The sequence below is a fragment of the Hipposideros armiger genome, unplaced genomic scaffold, assembly GCF_001890085.2.
Source record: "Hipposideros armiger isolate ML-2016 unplaced genomic scaffold, ASM189008v1 scaffold_61, whole genome shotgun sequence".
Taxonomy (NCBI): Eukaryota; Metazoa; Chordata; class Mammalia; order Chiroptera; family Hipposideridae; genus Hipposideros; species Hipposideros armiger.
In genome coordinates, this window is record NW_017731411.1 from 3,633,000 (window position 1) to 3,649,187 (window position 16,188).

Here is a 16,188-nt window from a genome sequence, read left to right on the forward strand (position 1 = left end):
TTTTATTTGCATTTCCCTAATGATTAATGAGGTTGAACATTTTTTCATATGCCTGTTGGCCATCTGTATGTCCTCTTTAGAGAAATGCCTCTTCAAATCCTCTGCCCATTTTTTAATTGGGTTGTTTGTTTTTTTGGTGTTGAGTTGAATGAGTGTTTTATAAATTGTGGATATTAACCCCTTATCAGATATATCATTGGTAAATATCTTCTAATTGGGAAGAGAGTTTAAAAGATGAATCCTAGGTTTCTGGTTTGTTTAATTGGATAGTAAAGAAAAGAACCTGATTTGGGAGTGAAGTATAAAAGTTCAGTGTAAGACATTGAATTTGTGATTCCTTTGAGATATCTAGGTGAAGATATCAAAGCATTAAAAGTATATTTATAAAACGATACAAACGATGTGGAGAAAGACTAGTGTTAACAATGCTAAATTAAACACCTGTGTAATATTACTCTAGAGTTTTGCTGTCCAGTGTGGTAACTACTAGACACATGTGGCTATTGAGCTCTTGAGTATGACTAGTCCAAATTGAAATGTGTACAATGTAAAATATAATCAGATTTTGAAGACGTAGTACCAAAAAAAGTAAAATATATTATTACTAGTTTTCTATATTGATTACATGTTTAAATGATAATATTTTGGACATATTGTGTTAAATAAAATATATTGTTAATTTTACCAATCTCCCTTTACTTTTTTAATGTGGCTACCAGAAAAAATTACAGATATAATTCTCATGTTTCTATTGGAAGGTGCTGTTCTAGAATGTCAACTCTCTTTGGTAAAAAAGAAAAGCACAGAAACAGGCTGATGGAAGCAAAACAGAGTATTCATGGGAATGGTTTTGTTTAGTTTTGTTTTTCCCTCTTTCTTCATTTTGCAAATCTCATATAAATTATGTTTAGGCATTTTAAAACTTTTACACTTTTTTTACACTTTTTTTTTTTTTAAGATTTTTATTGGGGAATTGGGGGAGGGGCCCAGCGCTGGGGAATTGGGGGAGGGGAACAGACAAATTGCTGTCCTTTTGTTCTTCAGTCTAGTTATGGAGGATGTCGCTTCACTGGCCCATGTTGGTATTATCATTGCGCTCTTCCCGGGTGAGGCAGATTGGTTGCTGGCCATTGGACGGCCACTCACGGTGGCTCTTGGCAGCTCACGCTGGCTGCCAGCCGCTCATGCCGGCTGCCAGCCACTCACGGTAGCTTATGGCAGCCCACTGCAGCTTCACTGCAGCCTATGCCGTTGCTGGCGACTCACGGCAGCCCAGCTCCAGGTCGAGCTGTTGTTCACCATCATAGCTGTAGAAGGTGCAGCGTCACTGGCCCTACCTAATGTGGGGTCCTGCTGCTCAGAGCCGGTGTCTCAAGCCAACTGTTAACCAACTTGCTACTCGGCCGGCCCTACACTTTTAATTTCAGAAGGTCAAAACAATTTGCTTCCTTTTTATACTCTATAGAAAATGTTAGCTTTCCCAGTGGCAGTAATACTTCATTGAGGTCATCAAAGGAATATAATTCATCCTAAACAACAACTTTCAAGCATGGTTTCTGTCACCACCTGAAACATGTTCATTATCAGATTTTTATGCTGTATCATTATCTTTAAGGTGCTGAAAATAGTTCTGATACAGAAAGTGCTCCTTCTCCTTCACCAGTTGAAGCTGTCAAACCCAGGGAAGATAGCACTGAAAATGCGACTTCTCGAGGAAACCCTGAACCTGTGTCTGAGCTTGAGCCCACCCCTGGCACTGCTCCTAGTGCATCTCCCTCTTCAGCACTTGCATCTACAAAGCCAGCTGAAAATGAAAGTGTGCAGACCCAGGCGAATGACAGCGTCACTACTGAGACAATAGAGCCAATGGACATCCAACATCAGGAGCGCAGTGCTGAAGTGACTTCTGTTGTTGATCTCCCCACAACTACCAAAGCAGACTCTGTAGATGTTGAAATGAGGGTGCCAGAAAACAGTCCATCTCAAGTTGAAGGTGATACCAAAGAAAGAGACCTGGAGAGAGCCAGCGAGAAGGCAGAGCCTAGAGATGAAGATTTGGTGGTAGCTCAGCAAATAAATGTCCAAAGGCCTGAGCCTCAGTCAGACAATGATTCCAGTGCCACCTGCAGTGCTGATGAAGATGTTGATGGAGAACCAGAGAGACAGAGGTGGGACTCATTCCTTAACTATTTATTTTATCTTTACTCTGTTGGGTGCTAAGTCACAGAATGGTGTTGGCTACAGAGAGTACGCCTCTGTACATATTGGCAAGTTAAAGGTAGTGTGTATGATTTTAATATTGGGTTATTATGCTGTTCATCTTTTTAACCAAGAGTAATTGTGTGATCGTTATTTTTTAATGGAAAAGATTACATATATATATATATATTTCTTACATCAGTTATTGCATGCATTTCATATGATGGCAGAAAAGGGGATTTCAGCTGACAAAGTTGTGAACTAAACCACAGATGACTGCCATTCTGGTGTTGGAAGTAGTGCGATGTGGTTATGAAGGTGAAGGCAGGAGGCACTGGCTATAACTTTGTTTGCTACAAGACTCGCAGCCTCAAAGCTAGGCCTCCTGTATCCTGAGTATTAGATGTAAGCAAATGCTGAGAGGAGAAACACGTTAAGTGGTCTCAAAATATTTTAGAAAGCGTAATTTAAATACAAGTTAATGATAATTATAATCACTTTTTAAAATCAGTTTAAATTTTAGATTGTTCATATTTGTCATTTAAACTATCAGGTATAGGGGTGGCCAGTTAGCTCAGTTGGTTAGAGCGTGGTGGTGATAACACCAAGGTTTCTGGTTCGATCCCCATATGGGCCACTGTGAGCTGTGCCCTCCTTAAAAAAAAAAAAAACCACAAAAAAATAAAACAAAAAAAATTATCAGGTTATACACAAATTAATTTATAATTACTTTTAGTCATTAATAATATAAAAATATGTCCTATCTTTATGGTTTTTATAAAAATTACAGTAAAAAACTATTTTATAGAAATAGATACTACTTCATTTACTGTGTTGTCGGAAAAGTCATGACGTATTTTTTCTGTGTTTTTCATTGCAAAAATGCATCATGACTTTTCCGACAACCCAAAAATACACCTGATTTTCTGGGCATTTCCTGTTCCGTGAAAGAAATGGAATCGCCTACAATCACAGTAGAATGTTGGATTGCTGAAATTCTAGAAAAGAATTAGACTGAAATGTCATTTAGTCAGAAACCCTACCCAACCTTGTCTTTTTTCTTTTTTTATCCCCTTTTTAATAAGAAAAACGTAAATAAACCACTCAACAGACAGCCAAATTCTGTTCTAAGCTCAGCCTTTATACTGTGTCCTGGTGTCATTGTGCTTGCAGTTCGTATCCAGTATATTTTGTATCTTACAAAATGAGATTTGATGCTAGAATAATAATATCAAGCATTACAGGGATTTCTCCAAAGAGATTTTTATATAGTAGATACTAGAATTTTAATCAACAAGAATTGAAATAAAATAGGAGTCCTACTTAACCATTGATTTTCCAGAAATATAACCATCTGGCAGTCTTTTTCTCTCATCTCACAATAATCTAGATTTTAATTGTCCCAGACTTTGGAGTAAACATAAATGGATTCAAGCTTTGTGGTCTCTCTTGAGGCATTCTTTAATGAAACATCTAATCTAAAAAAAGGATTTTCTGTGTTTTGCACTGTTGGCTTTGGTAACTATATTTATAAATGAAGGAAAAATTAGGATGACAGTTACCTTAATGGAGGAGCATCCTAAAGATGAACATGACAGTAGCCTTGAAATTCAGAAATTTCTTGGAAATATCTAGTGGTCTTTGAATGAATTTCTAAAGTCTGCATCACTTTCAAACTATCAAAATTATACTTTTAAGTTCCTACATCTTTAATATCATCTTTATTCTTTATGTAAAATGTAAATAGTTTTCTTTTATACATTCTGATTTTATCAATTTATACCTTTTAAAATGTTACCTACCCCCAACAACTGACAATATTGGGAAATATAGTCAAGCCTGTAAGGTATGGCACTAATGTGTAATTTTCCCAATCCATATGTATATTGGGCGTCCTAAACTCAAGTATACATTTAGTAAAGTGAGTGAAGCCGGTGGAGCACTAAATGGCAGACTGATGAATGGAGGAGCAAGTGTGTGTTTGAAAGGGCAGCTGCTGCAAGTTCAGCATGTTGTTGCTATGTGAGAATGGTGGTTCCAGCATTGCCATTTTTTTCCATTTTTCATGAGAAACCAAGAGTCTGGAATTTTGGGTGAAATTCTCAAATTTAAAATGACAGTGATTTCAAATGTTTTAAGTAGAATGCAGCATAGGGAATATGGTCAATAGTATTGTGGTAGCAATGTATGGTTCTAGCTAGGTACTAGACTTCCCCGGGGGATCACTTCGTAAATTATATAAATGTCTAACCACTGTATTGTACACTTGGAACTAATATTAAAATAATATTGAATGTCAGAAAACCAAATATTAAAAAATATATATATAAAAATAGAAACAAAACAAAAAAAATATTTTAAAAAATACTGTGTGATCCTAGCAAAACCATCCTGAACAGGTAACTAGGTTGTAACCTATGTTAGTGATAAATTAGGATCTAACATTTTATAATGGCATTTGCTCAGAGTGTTTTGTTGGTTGGATGTAATTGATAAAATTTAGATAAATTTCAACCTAAATCAGTATTAGGTTTCTTTACCAGGAAAAGTAGCATTATAGATTCCCTTTTCCTTACTCTTCAAGTATCTTGTAAGATTAATATGATGTGTGTGTATGCACATGTGTGTGTACATATTAACTTAGAAGGAATTATGGTGATTGTATGTTTAAAGTCTTAAGAATATGTTAACTTTTTAAAATTGCCAATTGCAGAATGTTTTCTATGGACTCAAAGCCTTCACTGTTAAACCCCACTGGTTCTATACTGGTCTCATCCCCAATAAAACCAAAACCACTGGACCTGCCACAGCTTCAGCATCGAGCTGCTGTTATCCCACCAATGGTAAGTTTTCAATATGAGTAAGAAAGATAAAGTTGAAAAACAAAGACCTTTAGAGACATTTCTTCTCTTCCTTAATCAGTACTTGATTTTTAAAAATACTGTAAAAAGTACATAACGTAAAATTTACTAAGTATTTTTAAGTGTCCAGTTCAGTAAAGTATATTCACATTGTTGTGAAACAGATCTCCAGAATTTTTTCCATCTTGTAAAACTGGAGTTTTATTCCCATTAAGCCATAGCTTCCCTCTTTCCCCTCCCTCGAGCCCCTGGTAACCAAGATTCTACTTTCTGTTTCTATGAATTTGATTACTCTAGATACCTCATATAAGTGGAATCATACAGTATTTGTCTTTTTATGACCAGCTTATTTCATTTAGCATAATGTCCTCAAGGTTAATCCATGTTGTAGCATGTGTCAGAATCTCCTTCTTTTTTAAGACTGATAATATCCCATTGTATGTATATACCATATTTTTTTATCCATTCATCTGTTGGGTATATGTATTACTTTTCAAACGGATTCATTGTGATGGTTGATTGAGATGGTCATTTCCACTTAAGGAAAAAAAAAACAAAAGAAATACATATAATGCTCTCTAGCCATACATGTTAGTAACTTCTGTTTTTGTTTTGCTTTGCTATGAGACTGCAGTAGAATAAGTAGGTAAATAGGTTTTGAATATTTAGAATGAATTATAGAGATAATGGCTAACTTCAATATACAATTCCAAATCTAGTTTTATTTACATTTTACCTTAATCTCTACAAGCTTGACTCCCTTTTGATAGTGAATTCCAATCTTGGGTATTGTTCTTTCACTTAGTTATGTTCTAGCTCTTCCTTTATTTCAGAGGATAAAAATTTGTTTCCTGTCTCACATGATAATTGGGAAAAGTTAAGTATGTGCTTATGATAGACTCACCAAACAAATCATTAAACATTTGTTTATTCATTAATTCAAATGGGTATTTGTTAGATGTTTGCCCAGTTCAAGATAACGTTTTTAATGCTGTATGGAATATATACATATCACGATCTCTTGACTTCAAAACCTTAGAGATTGGTCTTGATAATAAGACAGAAAACATCATAATAAAAATTAAAATGAGAGCTTTTTTTTTTTTTTAAGATTTTTTTTGGGGAATTGGGGGAAGGGGAACAGACAAGTTGCTGTCCTTTTGTTCTTCAGTCTAGTTGTGGAGGACGTTGCTTCACTGGCCCAAGTTGGCACCATCATTGCGCTCTTCCTGGGTGAAGCAGATCAGTCGCCAGCTTCTGGACGGCCGCTCACGGCAGCTGCTGGCCGCTCATGCTGGCTGCTGGCTACACACGGTAGCCCATGGCAACCCACTGCAGCAGTGGCTGCAGCCTAGCGGTCGACAGCGACTCAGGGCAGCCCAGCTCCAGATTGAGCTGTTGTTCAGCATGTCAGCTGTAGAGGGCAGTGTCACTGGTCCTCATATGTGGGATCCAAACCGGGGCCCTCTGGCGTCCCAAGCCAGCTCTTAACCAACGCACCACTCGGCGGGCCCGAGAGCTTCTTCCTTAATGAGACACATAAGAAAGACTCCACACTTCCGTATTGTGGTTAGTAGTATATTCCGTAGTATTGTGGTTAGACTAGAACAGTTCATTTTATAGCAAAAGGAGGAAAAGCCACGTTTGCATATAAGCCAAAGCACAAAAGCAGGAAAATTATGTGTGTTCACATTCAGTAAAAACTCCTGTGTATAGTACCAGGAAAAAACCATGGAAGTCTTTAGATATCAGGTTCTAAAAAAGGTCAGGTCTTTCCTTTTCCCTGGACTGTTTAGTATTCATGAAATAATAGACTGGGTCAGGGACTGTTTATTTAGTTTTGGATGCAGTAGCTTGGGTCTTTCCTTCATGAAGTGGGAGGGACAAAATAAACAAAGAAAACAAATATATAATTGCAAATTGTCATGTTATGGACTGTGAAAGAAATGAACTGACTGCAATAAGAAGGAAAATGGGAAGGGGGTTACAATATGTTATTGAGTGGTAAGGAATGACCTGTCTGAAGAAGTAACAGTTAAATTCCAACTGGAAGAGAATTGATATGTTAATGAATTGGTTGTGGAAGGGTTGGAGATTGATACTAGCTCCAGAGTATCAAAACTGCTGAGGTTGCTTTTTCTAAGATGGAGATCACTCAAGGAGAAGCATTGAGTTTAGAAAATGAAAAGTTCAGTTTTGGATATAAGTTTTGAGGTGCTTTGAGATACTCAAGTGGAGGTAGGTAGGCAATTTTATAAGTGTGGAACTTGGAAAAAATGTCTTAGAAATAGAAGTTTATGAGTCGTCAACATATAGATGACATTTAAATCCACAGAAGTGGATAGATAACCTGGTGAGAGGACATAGAGAGGAAGGGTAAGGACTCAGGGCTGAGCCACTGGGATTTGACCATCATAATTTAGAAGCAGACAGAAGTATTTTAACTTCTGATTTTGATTTCTCTTATCACAGCTTTGTGATTTATATTGTGTTCAGTTCTGAAAGTAACTGTTTAGCATTTTAAGCATTATACTTGAAGATTACTTTGATTAAAAAATGGTAAAATGGTAAAATCACTTCAACCAGTAATATAGAAATAAGCATTACTTGCACCAGATAGTAATTATTAATATGTTGGTCATGGCGTATTTAGATTTTTTTTTCCTTTCTGTAGGTTTCCTGTACCCCGTGTAATATACCAATTGGAACCCCGGTGAGCGGCTATGCCCTCTACCAGCGACACATTAAAGCAATGCATGAGTCAGCACTCCTGGAAGAGCAGCGGCAGAGGCAAGAACAGATAGATTTGGAATGCAGAAGTTCTACAAGTCCATGTGGCACCTCCAAGAGTCCAAACAGAGAATGGGAAGGTAGGTAGCGCTATGACTGTAAAGAACTTGACTGAAACACAGCTATAATCAAAGGTAGTGTGCTTTGTGCTTTGTAATGTATCAGCATAGCGATTGCTTTGTTACGCTTTTCCCGAGTAGATAAGATTTCTTTAAATTGACTTCAGTTAAACTATTAAGTAATGTTAGTAATATTGAGTTTTCTGATATTCATCTTTATGCTGGAAGACTGCCATGCTTTATGCTCCATTCATCTGAGTTTTCAGAGTGAGTGTGAACTGTTGTTCTGTCCTCCAAGAAAATCAGCTTTAACGGGGTAATATTCTATGATGTGATGGGAGACAACCTTGTGTATATAGAGCCAATCAGACCATAGCTCAACCCTCACCCCAGCATTTACCAGTTTGTAGCCATGGGCAGGTCACTTAACCTGTCTGAGCTTTAGTTTTATCATTTGTAAAGTGCAAATTACCTACCTACCTACCTGCCTTGCTGGGATTACAACCTGTAAGAAAGAACAAACACTCACATTGTTTTATAACACGTGACTCAGTCTTATTTTATATATATTGTAATGTATAATAGTGCATACTGGTTAGTATCTAAGTATGTACGTAGTATAAATAGATACCATGAAGGTACTGTTATCCTTGTTATGTGACTGTTATTTCAAATGACAGATTTGAGCTGTGCATGCTTTTTTTTAGTTGGTACATGATACACTTGTTTCTTTTAAAAAAAGAAGAAAGGGAGCGATTTCTAAATTTTAATAAATTTTTCTGGCATGGTTAGAAAATGGCACATGTGTTCTGGTTGATAGTAAATTTATGGACCAGATACTACCGTATGCTTAGAATATAAGAATAGTAAGGTTTTATGTGATTATGGTTTAGTTTTTTTGTAGTGATTCAGAAGACTCTTTGCAGTGCCTTGTATAGATAAGAGCTATTAGCTATAGAATGCCATGCATTTCAAGGGCTATTTAATGTAAAACTGGAACCGTGGTACTTACCTGATCCTGCTGTCTTCCCACCCCAGTCACACCAGCAATGAATGATTAGTTACGTGACACACTGTGAGAGTTTTAAATATAAGATTGTTAGTGTTTTAAATATACACTAGTAAAAATGTGAACCAGAGTGTTAATACCCACCAAGGCTGTGTAATATAATAGGTGGTAAATGAGTACCGTATTTCCCCATGTATAAGATGATCCCATGTAGAAGACGCACCTTAATTTTGGGGCCCGAAATTTGAAAAAAAAATGTGTTACATAAAGTTATTGAACTCAAGTTTTATTCATCATAAAATTCATAAAACTCCTTATCACTGTCAAAACTCCCAACCATTAGCTTGTCCTCATGTGTGTCTGATGACGAATCACTGACTTGCCTCTCATGACCTTCTTCTGCCGTGGCGTTTTCAGTAGGGTTTCTTTTTCCCATAGCCAGTCTCAGATTGTTTTCTCAGTTGGAGGAGGACCAAACACGTTCAGCAGCACGATTTCCATTCACTTTTGCAAACTGGATAACTTTTAACTTGAATTCAGCAGTGTACGAAACCTTTTCTGAGCCATTTCTGGGCAGAATGTGGCAAAACATAACCTACCATAATATTCCGGTAACAAGTGTGAAACAATGAGCGCAAAGACAACAAGCATGAAAAAGTGGGAAAAGCAAGTTAAAAAATCTACAACCACTATATAAGACGCACCCAGTTTTTAGACCCCAAAATTTTTGAAAAAGGGTGCGTCCTATACATGGGGCAATACGGTATTTCTTGAATGAATGTAAAAACATAGATAACTTTTGAGTTTTTAGTATATTATGTCTAGAGAATGCTTTATCCATAACTCAGTAATTGACATAATGCGTACTCAGTAATTACACATAGAAGGAATGAATTAAATGAACTACAGAGTGTAAATGGCTTTAGCAGAAGTGCTTCAGAGCATTCCAGTTAGGAGAAAGTCTGTCATTATGAAAAGGATAAATTATAGAATAATTTAAAAGTCTGTTGATCTATTTCTTACATAAATGCTTTAGAATAAATTTTGTGAGGAAGAATTAAAACCTAGAAAAAAATGACATTCAAATGGCATTTGCTGAACTCATTCTAAAGCTTAACATTATTCAATTAGTAATATCTGGATCATTCTAATATGTATATCATATAGTTATTTTAGAACCTCAATATTTTTTCTTGATCTACTTTACAAAATGGGTTGTATTGGGAGTTGGAGGGACTGAACCAGGTTAGAGCCCCAAATTCTGAGATTTCAAGCTGTGAATTGCATTTCTCTGTGGTCAATAACATTAATTCATGTGGTTTAGATCTGCACAGCATCCTAATTTTTAATCATAATGCAGTGGTCTTAAAACCCAAACTGTATTTATATGTTTTTATTAATATGATGCCAAGGTTTTTATTAATATGACATCAATTTGGTTTAAGGTGATGCTCTACAAACTGGGACAGTTGATAACATTTTATCCTAAGGTTAAGTTTGGTTTTAACTGATCTACCTAGTTTCTTCATTCAGTAATTTATTTAACAAGGGCCTGCAGTCTCTCCTGAATTTATTGTAAAGGATAATCTTCCAAATAACATTTATTTATTTGTAGTTAAATTGTATGTATGTATATATGTATATGTTTGATATAAATGTTTTTAGTGCAACATCATAGAGTATTTTATAGAATGTTAAATATAATGAGAACATGTATTTACATATAAACAAACCACTACTGGTTATATAAACCAGGCTGGTAAAGTCCACCTGAATTAGGACCATCGTTTTGACTTTTCCCGTCATGGTCTTCTTTAGAAAGTAATAGTCAGCATCTGTTTTCCAGCTATTTGATTATATTCATTTTCTCTTAATGTCGATGGTACAAATAATTATTGTAGATCTGCCCTTTTTAAGTGACTCAAAGCCTTTCCATCTGTCGAAAAGCTTGAAAAAATCTTAGAGATTGTTTTCACTTTCCAGTAACATCTACACAAGTTCATCCCTGTTTTAGTTTAAAACCTTTTTCCTACAATGAAGGAACTCAAACTTAACATGTAGAGATAGTGTTAGAATTGAACTTCTAATGCAGGTTAGCAAAATCTATCTAATCAAAATAAGAGTTAATGCTTCTATGAATCTAGTTTGTTTATTTTATTTTGAGTACATGATGATTTAAATAGCTGTATTTAGAACCATTTAACTTTCCACCTTTTTTATACTACTATGACAAAGTGGAGTTTTCCACGTAATTATAAATTTACTGGAAATAGCAAAACAGACACTGAATTTATAATGCACTATCATGTAAATTCTCTAGTAAGAAAGTAATGATTTTTTTTGAAGTTGGTTTATTTCATAAATCTTTGCAGTGTTAGGACACTTAATAATATAATTTATTATAGTAATATGTCAAAGAAGGAAAGAGTACCATTATCTTGATGGGTCAGAAACACCTGAAATTCAACACCTAGTGATTCAGAGAGACATTAGTGCACTGTGCTTTAGAGCTCAGGGTCAGAAATTATACTGCTTTTGGAAAATCCTTGGTAGTATGACCTTAGTTGAGCTTAGGTGTGATTCTCTGAGCCTCAGTTTCCTCATCTGTAATATGGTGTTAATAATCTTACTGGTCATGAGGGCTAAATGAGACAGCTCATGTTATACACAATGCTGTGCACATAGTAACACTGAATATTAGCTAACATTGCTATAATCGTTGCTTGGTTTTTAAATATATTTCAGTAAACCAAAGATCTTTTTATGCCTTGTGCTAATGAATCTGTTTTTGAAACCAATTGCAAACCTTCCCCTTAATAGGGAAATGCTAGAGACCTACCCTTTGGATAGGCTCTATCAGGATGCCTACTATTACTTATTTTATAGTGCATTAAGGAAAAAAGGAACCAAAAAAGAAATTTAGTTATTTGAACGGAGAAGACAAACTATTATTCACAAGATAAGATTATTTACCTAGAAAGCCTAAAAGAATCAACTAAAAAGTAATTAGAGCTAAAAGGAAAGTTTATTAAGTTTCTAAGAAAAAATTGATATACAGAAATCCATCCACATCTTTCTTTTTCTATGTATCTGCAGTAATCAATTATGTGCCCATACTATATGAAAAAGATGGTTTTCCTAGCAACAAAATATAAAATACCTTTAAATAAATTTTAACAAAGAATGTATGACATACATGTATGTGAAAAAATACAAGTTCCTCAATTAGAAAACTCATTATAAAATGTCAAGTCTTCTGTATTCATAAATTTAATGCAAATCCAATAAAAATTCCAGCTATACTTAGGGGAGGAAGTATTCAGAATATTTTTAAATTTAGATTTATCTGCAAGAATAAATGGATAGGACAAGGTAAACAAAAGAATAATAAAATGAACAGGAATTTGTTCTGGTAGACATTAAAATGCCACAAATCTAAATTGTCTAGATTACTTTCTTCTTTGTGTTTTCCCAAAATTACATGTCAATTTCATTTAAAAATTATGTGTAAAATCACATATATTTAAATTTTTTAATTTGACCCTGCATATCTGATAGGTCCTCTTTAAATGCTTAAAGTTTTTTTACAATTTATGTGGAGATAAATTCTGTGGAATAACTTTCATTAGCATTATTGCAGTAAAATTCATAGTTTTATAAGCTTGTATAGGTTTTTTGTATTAGTTCAATCTGCATCATTTGAAAGGTGTCTTCCATTTCTTGTGTTTATTGCTCTGAATATTAAGCAGTGATCTTCCACAGGCTAATTGTAATTTTGGAATCCTCAGAGATCTGACCTCTAATTCAGGCCAGACTTGAATTCACAGAATGGCTGGATAATCTGATGTTTGCCTGTTAAGATCTTTACTGCATGTGAAAACACTTGATTTTCCTAATGAGAGGAAAGAGAAGTTCTTTGTCCTTTTAAAGGGAAAAATTGTAATTGAATTTTTGAGGATTTTATTAGATCGTAGTGATGGTGCGTACACAGAAGATTTAGATTTACAGGGTTTCTTAACCTCTCTGTGGAGGTATTTTAGACCTTGATATTAGTGTATAGTCGGATCTGCCCCTGGATGGTGTGGGCTTGGTCCTTTCACACTTACTATTTTAATTTGGGGTTCTTCCCTTATTTTGATAACTTTAACTTCCGTAGGAAAATCAGTCGCCTATATGCCTTATGCTGAGGTCAGACGTGCTCTAGAACAGGAAGCACAGATGTACAATACCGCAGCAAGGTCAGCATCACCGTGTAGGCTCTCTCCGAGAGAAGTCAGTAAAGCCGCTCCACAGCCCGATATGAGTTCAGCCCGCTATAGTGTCCCGCCAGGTAAATATTGTTCCTCTGTGCTGTGGCTGCTGGCCATCTACCTACAGATGTTAGACATGGGTGGTTTAATCTCATGAATGAAGTACTCTTCTAGGACATGTCCTTGCTATTTCGAAATTCCTTTCTTGTTTTTATTCATTCCATCATCAGTTATATTCAGCTGAGATTCACTGGGCCACTGGGAAATTTGTGTTGACACATATATACTGTGACATTGAGTGGCTTTTCTCTTATGAATACATGTACTTTATAAGAATCTTGAGATCTCCACATCCCACCCCCACCCTTCCCAGAAATTCAAGTCTGAGACAGCCAGAGTCAGTAAATGTTTCTCTAATTATGGGAGATGCAGAGGACATATAATTGGTTGTCAGTCATGTCTGTAATTATCCAAAGTTTTAATATCAGCTATTCCTAAGAAGCACCCTTTTTTCCTCACCTCTATTGTGAGGTCCAAAGAGTGATGGAGAGACGGGAAAAATTATTAAAGATTGCCATTTGCATATGCTGAACAGAAATAGTTTGAAATGAGCATTAGCTTGAAAGCTCTGGTTTGACAGGGAGTTGAATATTTCAACCTCACAAATACCATTAGTGACCTGAATATGTATACAGGTTTAATTCAAGTGACAGAGAAATTTAAAATAGAAATGTTCGTCCTTGGCTTCACCTTGCACTTATAATTTAATTTGTGATTTAAAAATTCAGAAATGACTGAGGTAGGTAAAATGTTGCAGACTAAGAAATTATTTTAAATCATTTTTTTCTTCCTTTTAAAAGTCCTCCAGCCTGCTCCACATCAAGTGATAACTAATCTTCCCGAAGGGGTTCGCCTTCCAACAACTCGACCCACTAGGCCACCTCCTCCTCTCATCCCATCATCCAAAACCACAGTGGCTTCAGAAAAACCATCTTTTATTCTGGGAGGCTCCATCTCGCAGGTAAAATGGCTTCTCTTCCCAGTAGCTTTCCTGTTGAATATGGCTTTAGTAAAAGCTTTCTTCTGCAAACTAATTTGTCCTAATAAATAAAACTCTGTCTATATGTAAAGAGACAATGACCAGAAAATGCAGCAGTCACTGTACTCCATGCCACACACAGGAAGTTTCTGTGAGTTCTGTGCCCAGACTGAGTGACTGTGACGCACAGTCTGGTTTAACTTCCAAAAGGCACACATGTGCCTGAAGCTTAATGTAGTGTAACTGAAAAATGGAATATTTTCAAGTAGCTAGAATATTTGTTGACTGTTGTAAAGACTCTAAATATTGAATTGTAGATGATTGAGTTTATTCTGACTTGGCCTCTTTCTCTCTCTGGTGGGGCATTACTTTTTTTTTTTTTTTTTAAACAGGCCTGATTTGGTGGTTCAGTAAGTTTTGACTAGCATGCACAGCCAGTGACCCTGTTAGGTTCTAACATTTCCATCATTTCAGAATGTTTTCTCATGCCCCTTCCTAGACAGTCTCCTCTTCCACTGTCTGAACTAACCACTGTTCGGCTTTCTATTATCATAGATTACTTTTGCCTTTTTCAGAACTACATAAATGGAAGAGTGTGCACTCTTCAGTGTCATCACTTAGCATAATGGTTTTAGGGATTCATCCAGGTTTTTGTGTGATCAGTAGTTTCTTCCTTTTTATTGCTGAGTAATATTCTATTGTATGACTGAACTAGTTTGTTTATCCATTCTCTTGTTGATGAAAACCTGAGCTGTTTCTAGTTTATAGAAACTATAAATAAAACCGATGTGAACATTCTTGAACTGGGCTCTTTGTAGACATATGTTTTCATTTCTCTTGTATAATTCCCTGAGAGTGGAATTGCTGGTATATATGTATGTTTTACTTTATAATTTTCCAGAGTGGTTCTACAATTTTACAGTGTCCCCAGCAATGCCTGAGAGCCTTCCGGTTGCTCTATTTCTTATTGTCAGTCTTTTTTATTTTAGTCATTTTAGTGGGTGTGTAATATTTTTGTGGTTTTATTTTGCATTTTCCTGGAAACAAATGATGTTGAGCACTTTTTCATGTACTTACTGGCTATTTGTAAATCTGATTGTGAAGTGATTATTTAAGTCTTACTATTTATTTTTACTGGGTCTTTTTGTTATTAGGTTGTAGAAGTTCTTATTATGGATGAAAGTTCTCTGTTGGATATATGTATTAAAATATTTTTTCTGCTTGTGGCTTGAGTGTTTTATTTTGTTACTGTGTTTTAATGAGCAGAAGTTTTAAATTTTGATGAAATCCATGTAGTATAATTTTTTTCTGTTATGATTAGTTCTTTTCTCTTTAGAAATTTTTGCCTGCTCCAAGGTTGTGGAGATATTTTCCTGTGAAAGCTTTATAGTTTGGGCTTTTACATTCAGTCTATGGTCATGTCAGATTAATTTTGTGTACAGTATGAGGTCAGGATCAGCATTCATTTATCCATTTGGATTTGAGTTTCAGTAACATTGGTTGAAAAATCTTTTCTTTCTCCCATTTGATTGCTTTAGTGCCTTTGTCAAAAATGATTTGACTGTATATTTGTGTCTGTTTCTGGACTTGATTGTTACATTGATCTACTTACGCATCCTTTATATCAGCAGTACAGTCTTGATTACTGTAATATTATAGTAAGTCTTGAAATCATGTAGTATAAGTCCTGTGGTGCTTTTATTTTTCAAGATTGTTTATGTCTTTTGCATTTCCATATAAATTATTTAATTAGTTTGCCAATTTCTACAAAAAAATTCTGCTGGAATTTTGGTTGGAATTGCATTAAATCTGTAAGATAAGAATGAATATCTTAAGAATATTAAGTCTTCTAATCCATGAATATGTTTATCTTTCCATTCATTTAGGTCTTTAATTTCAGTAGTGTTTTATAGTTTTCACTGTAGAGGTTTTGTACATGTACTGTTAGGATTTTTAAAGATAATTTTATTTTTAATGTATT

At 35.3% G+C, this 16,188-nt stretch overlaps 1 protein-coding gene across 1 annotated transcript in view; it reads left to right on the plus strand.

Annotated features, from left to right (window-relative positions):
- Window positions 1–16,188, plus strand: part of LOC109382177 (nuclear receptor corepressor 1) — a gene marked incomplete at its 5' end in the record, with an annotated part of 104,765 nt that overhangs the window by 42,567 nt on the left and 46,010 nt on the right. The window contains 5 exons of the mRNA XM_019641488.1: window positions 1,616–2,168; window positions 4,913–5,042; window positions 7,735–7,930; window positions 13,075–13,248; window positions 14,029–14,189. Coding sequence (XP_019497033.1) covers window positions 1,616–2,168; window positions 4,913–5,042; window positions 7,735–7,930; window positions 13,075–13,248; window positions 14,029–14,189 — 1,214 coding nt within the window. The remainder of the gene's footprint in view (window positions 1–1,615; window positions 2,169–4,912; window positions 5,043–7,734; window positions 7,931–13,074; window positions 13,249–14,028; window positions 14,190–16,188) is intronic.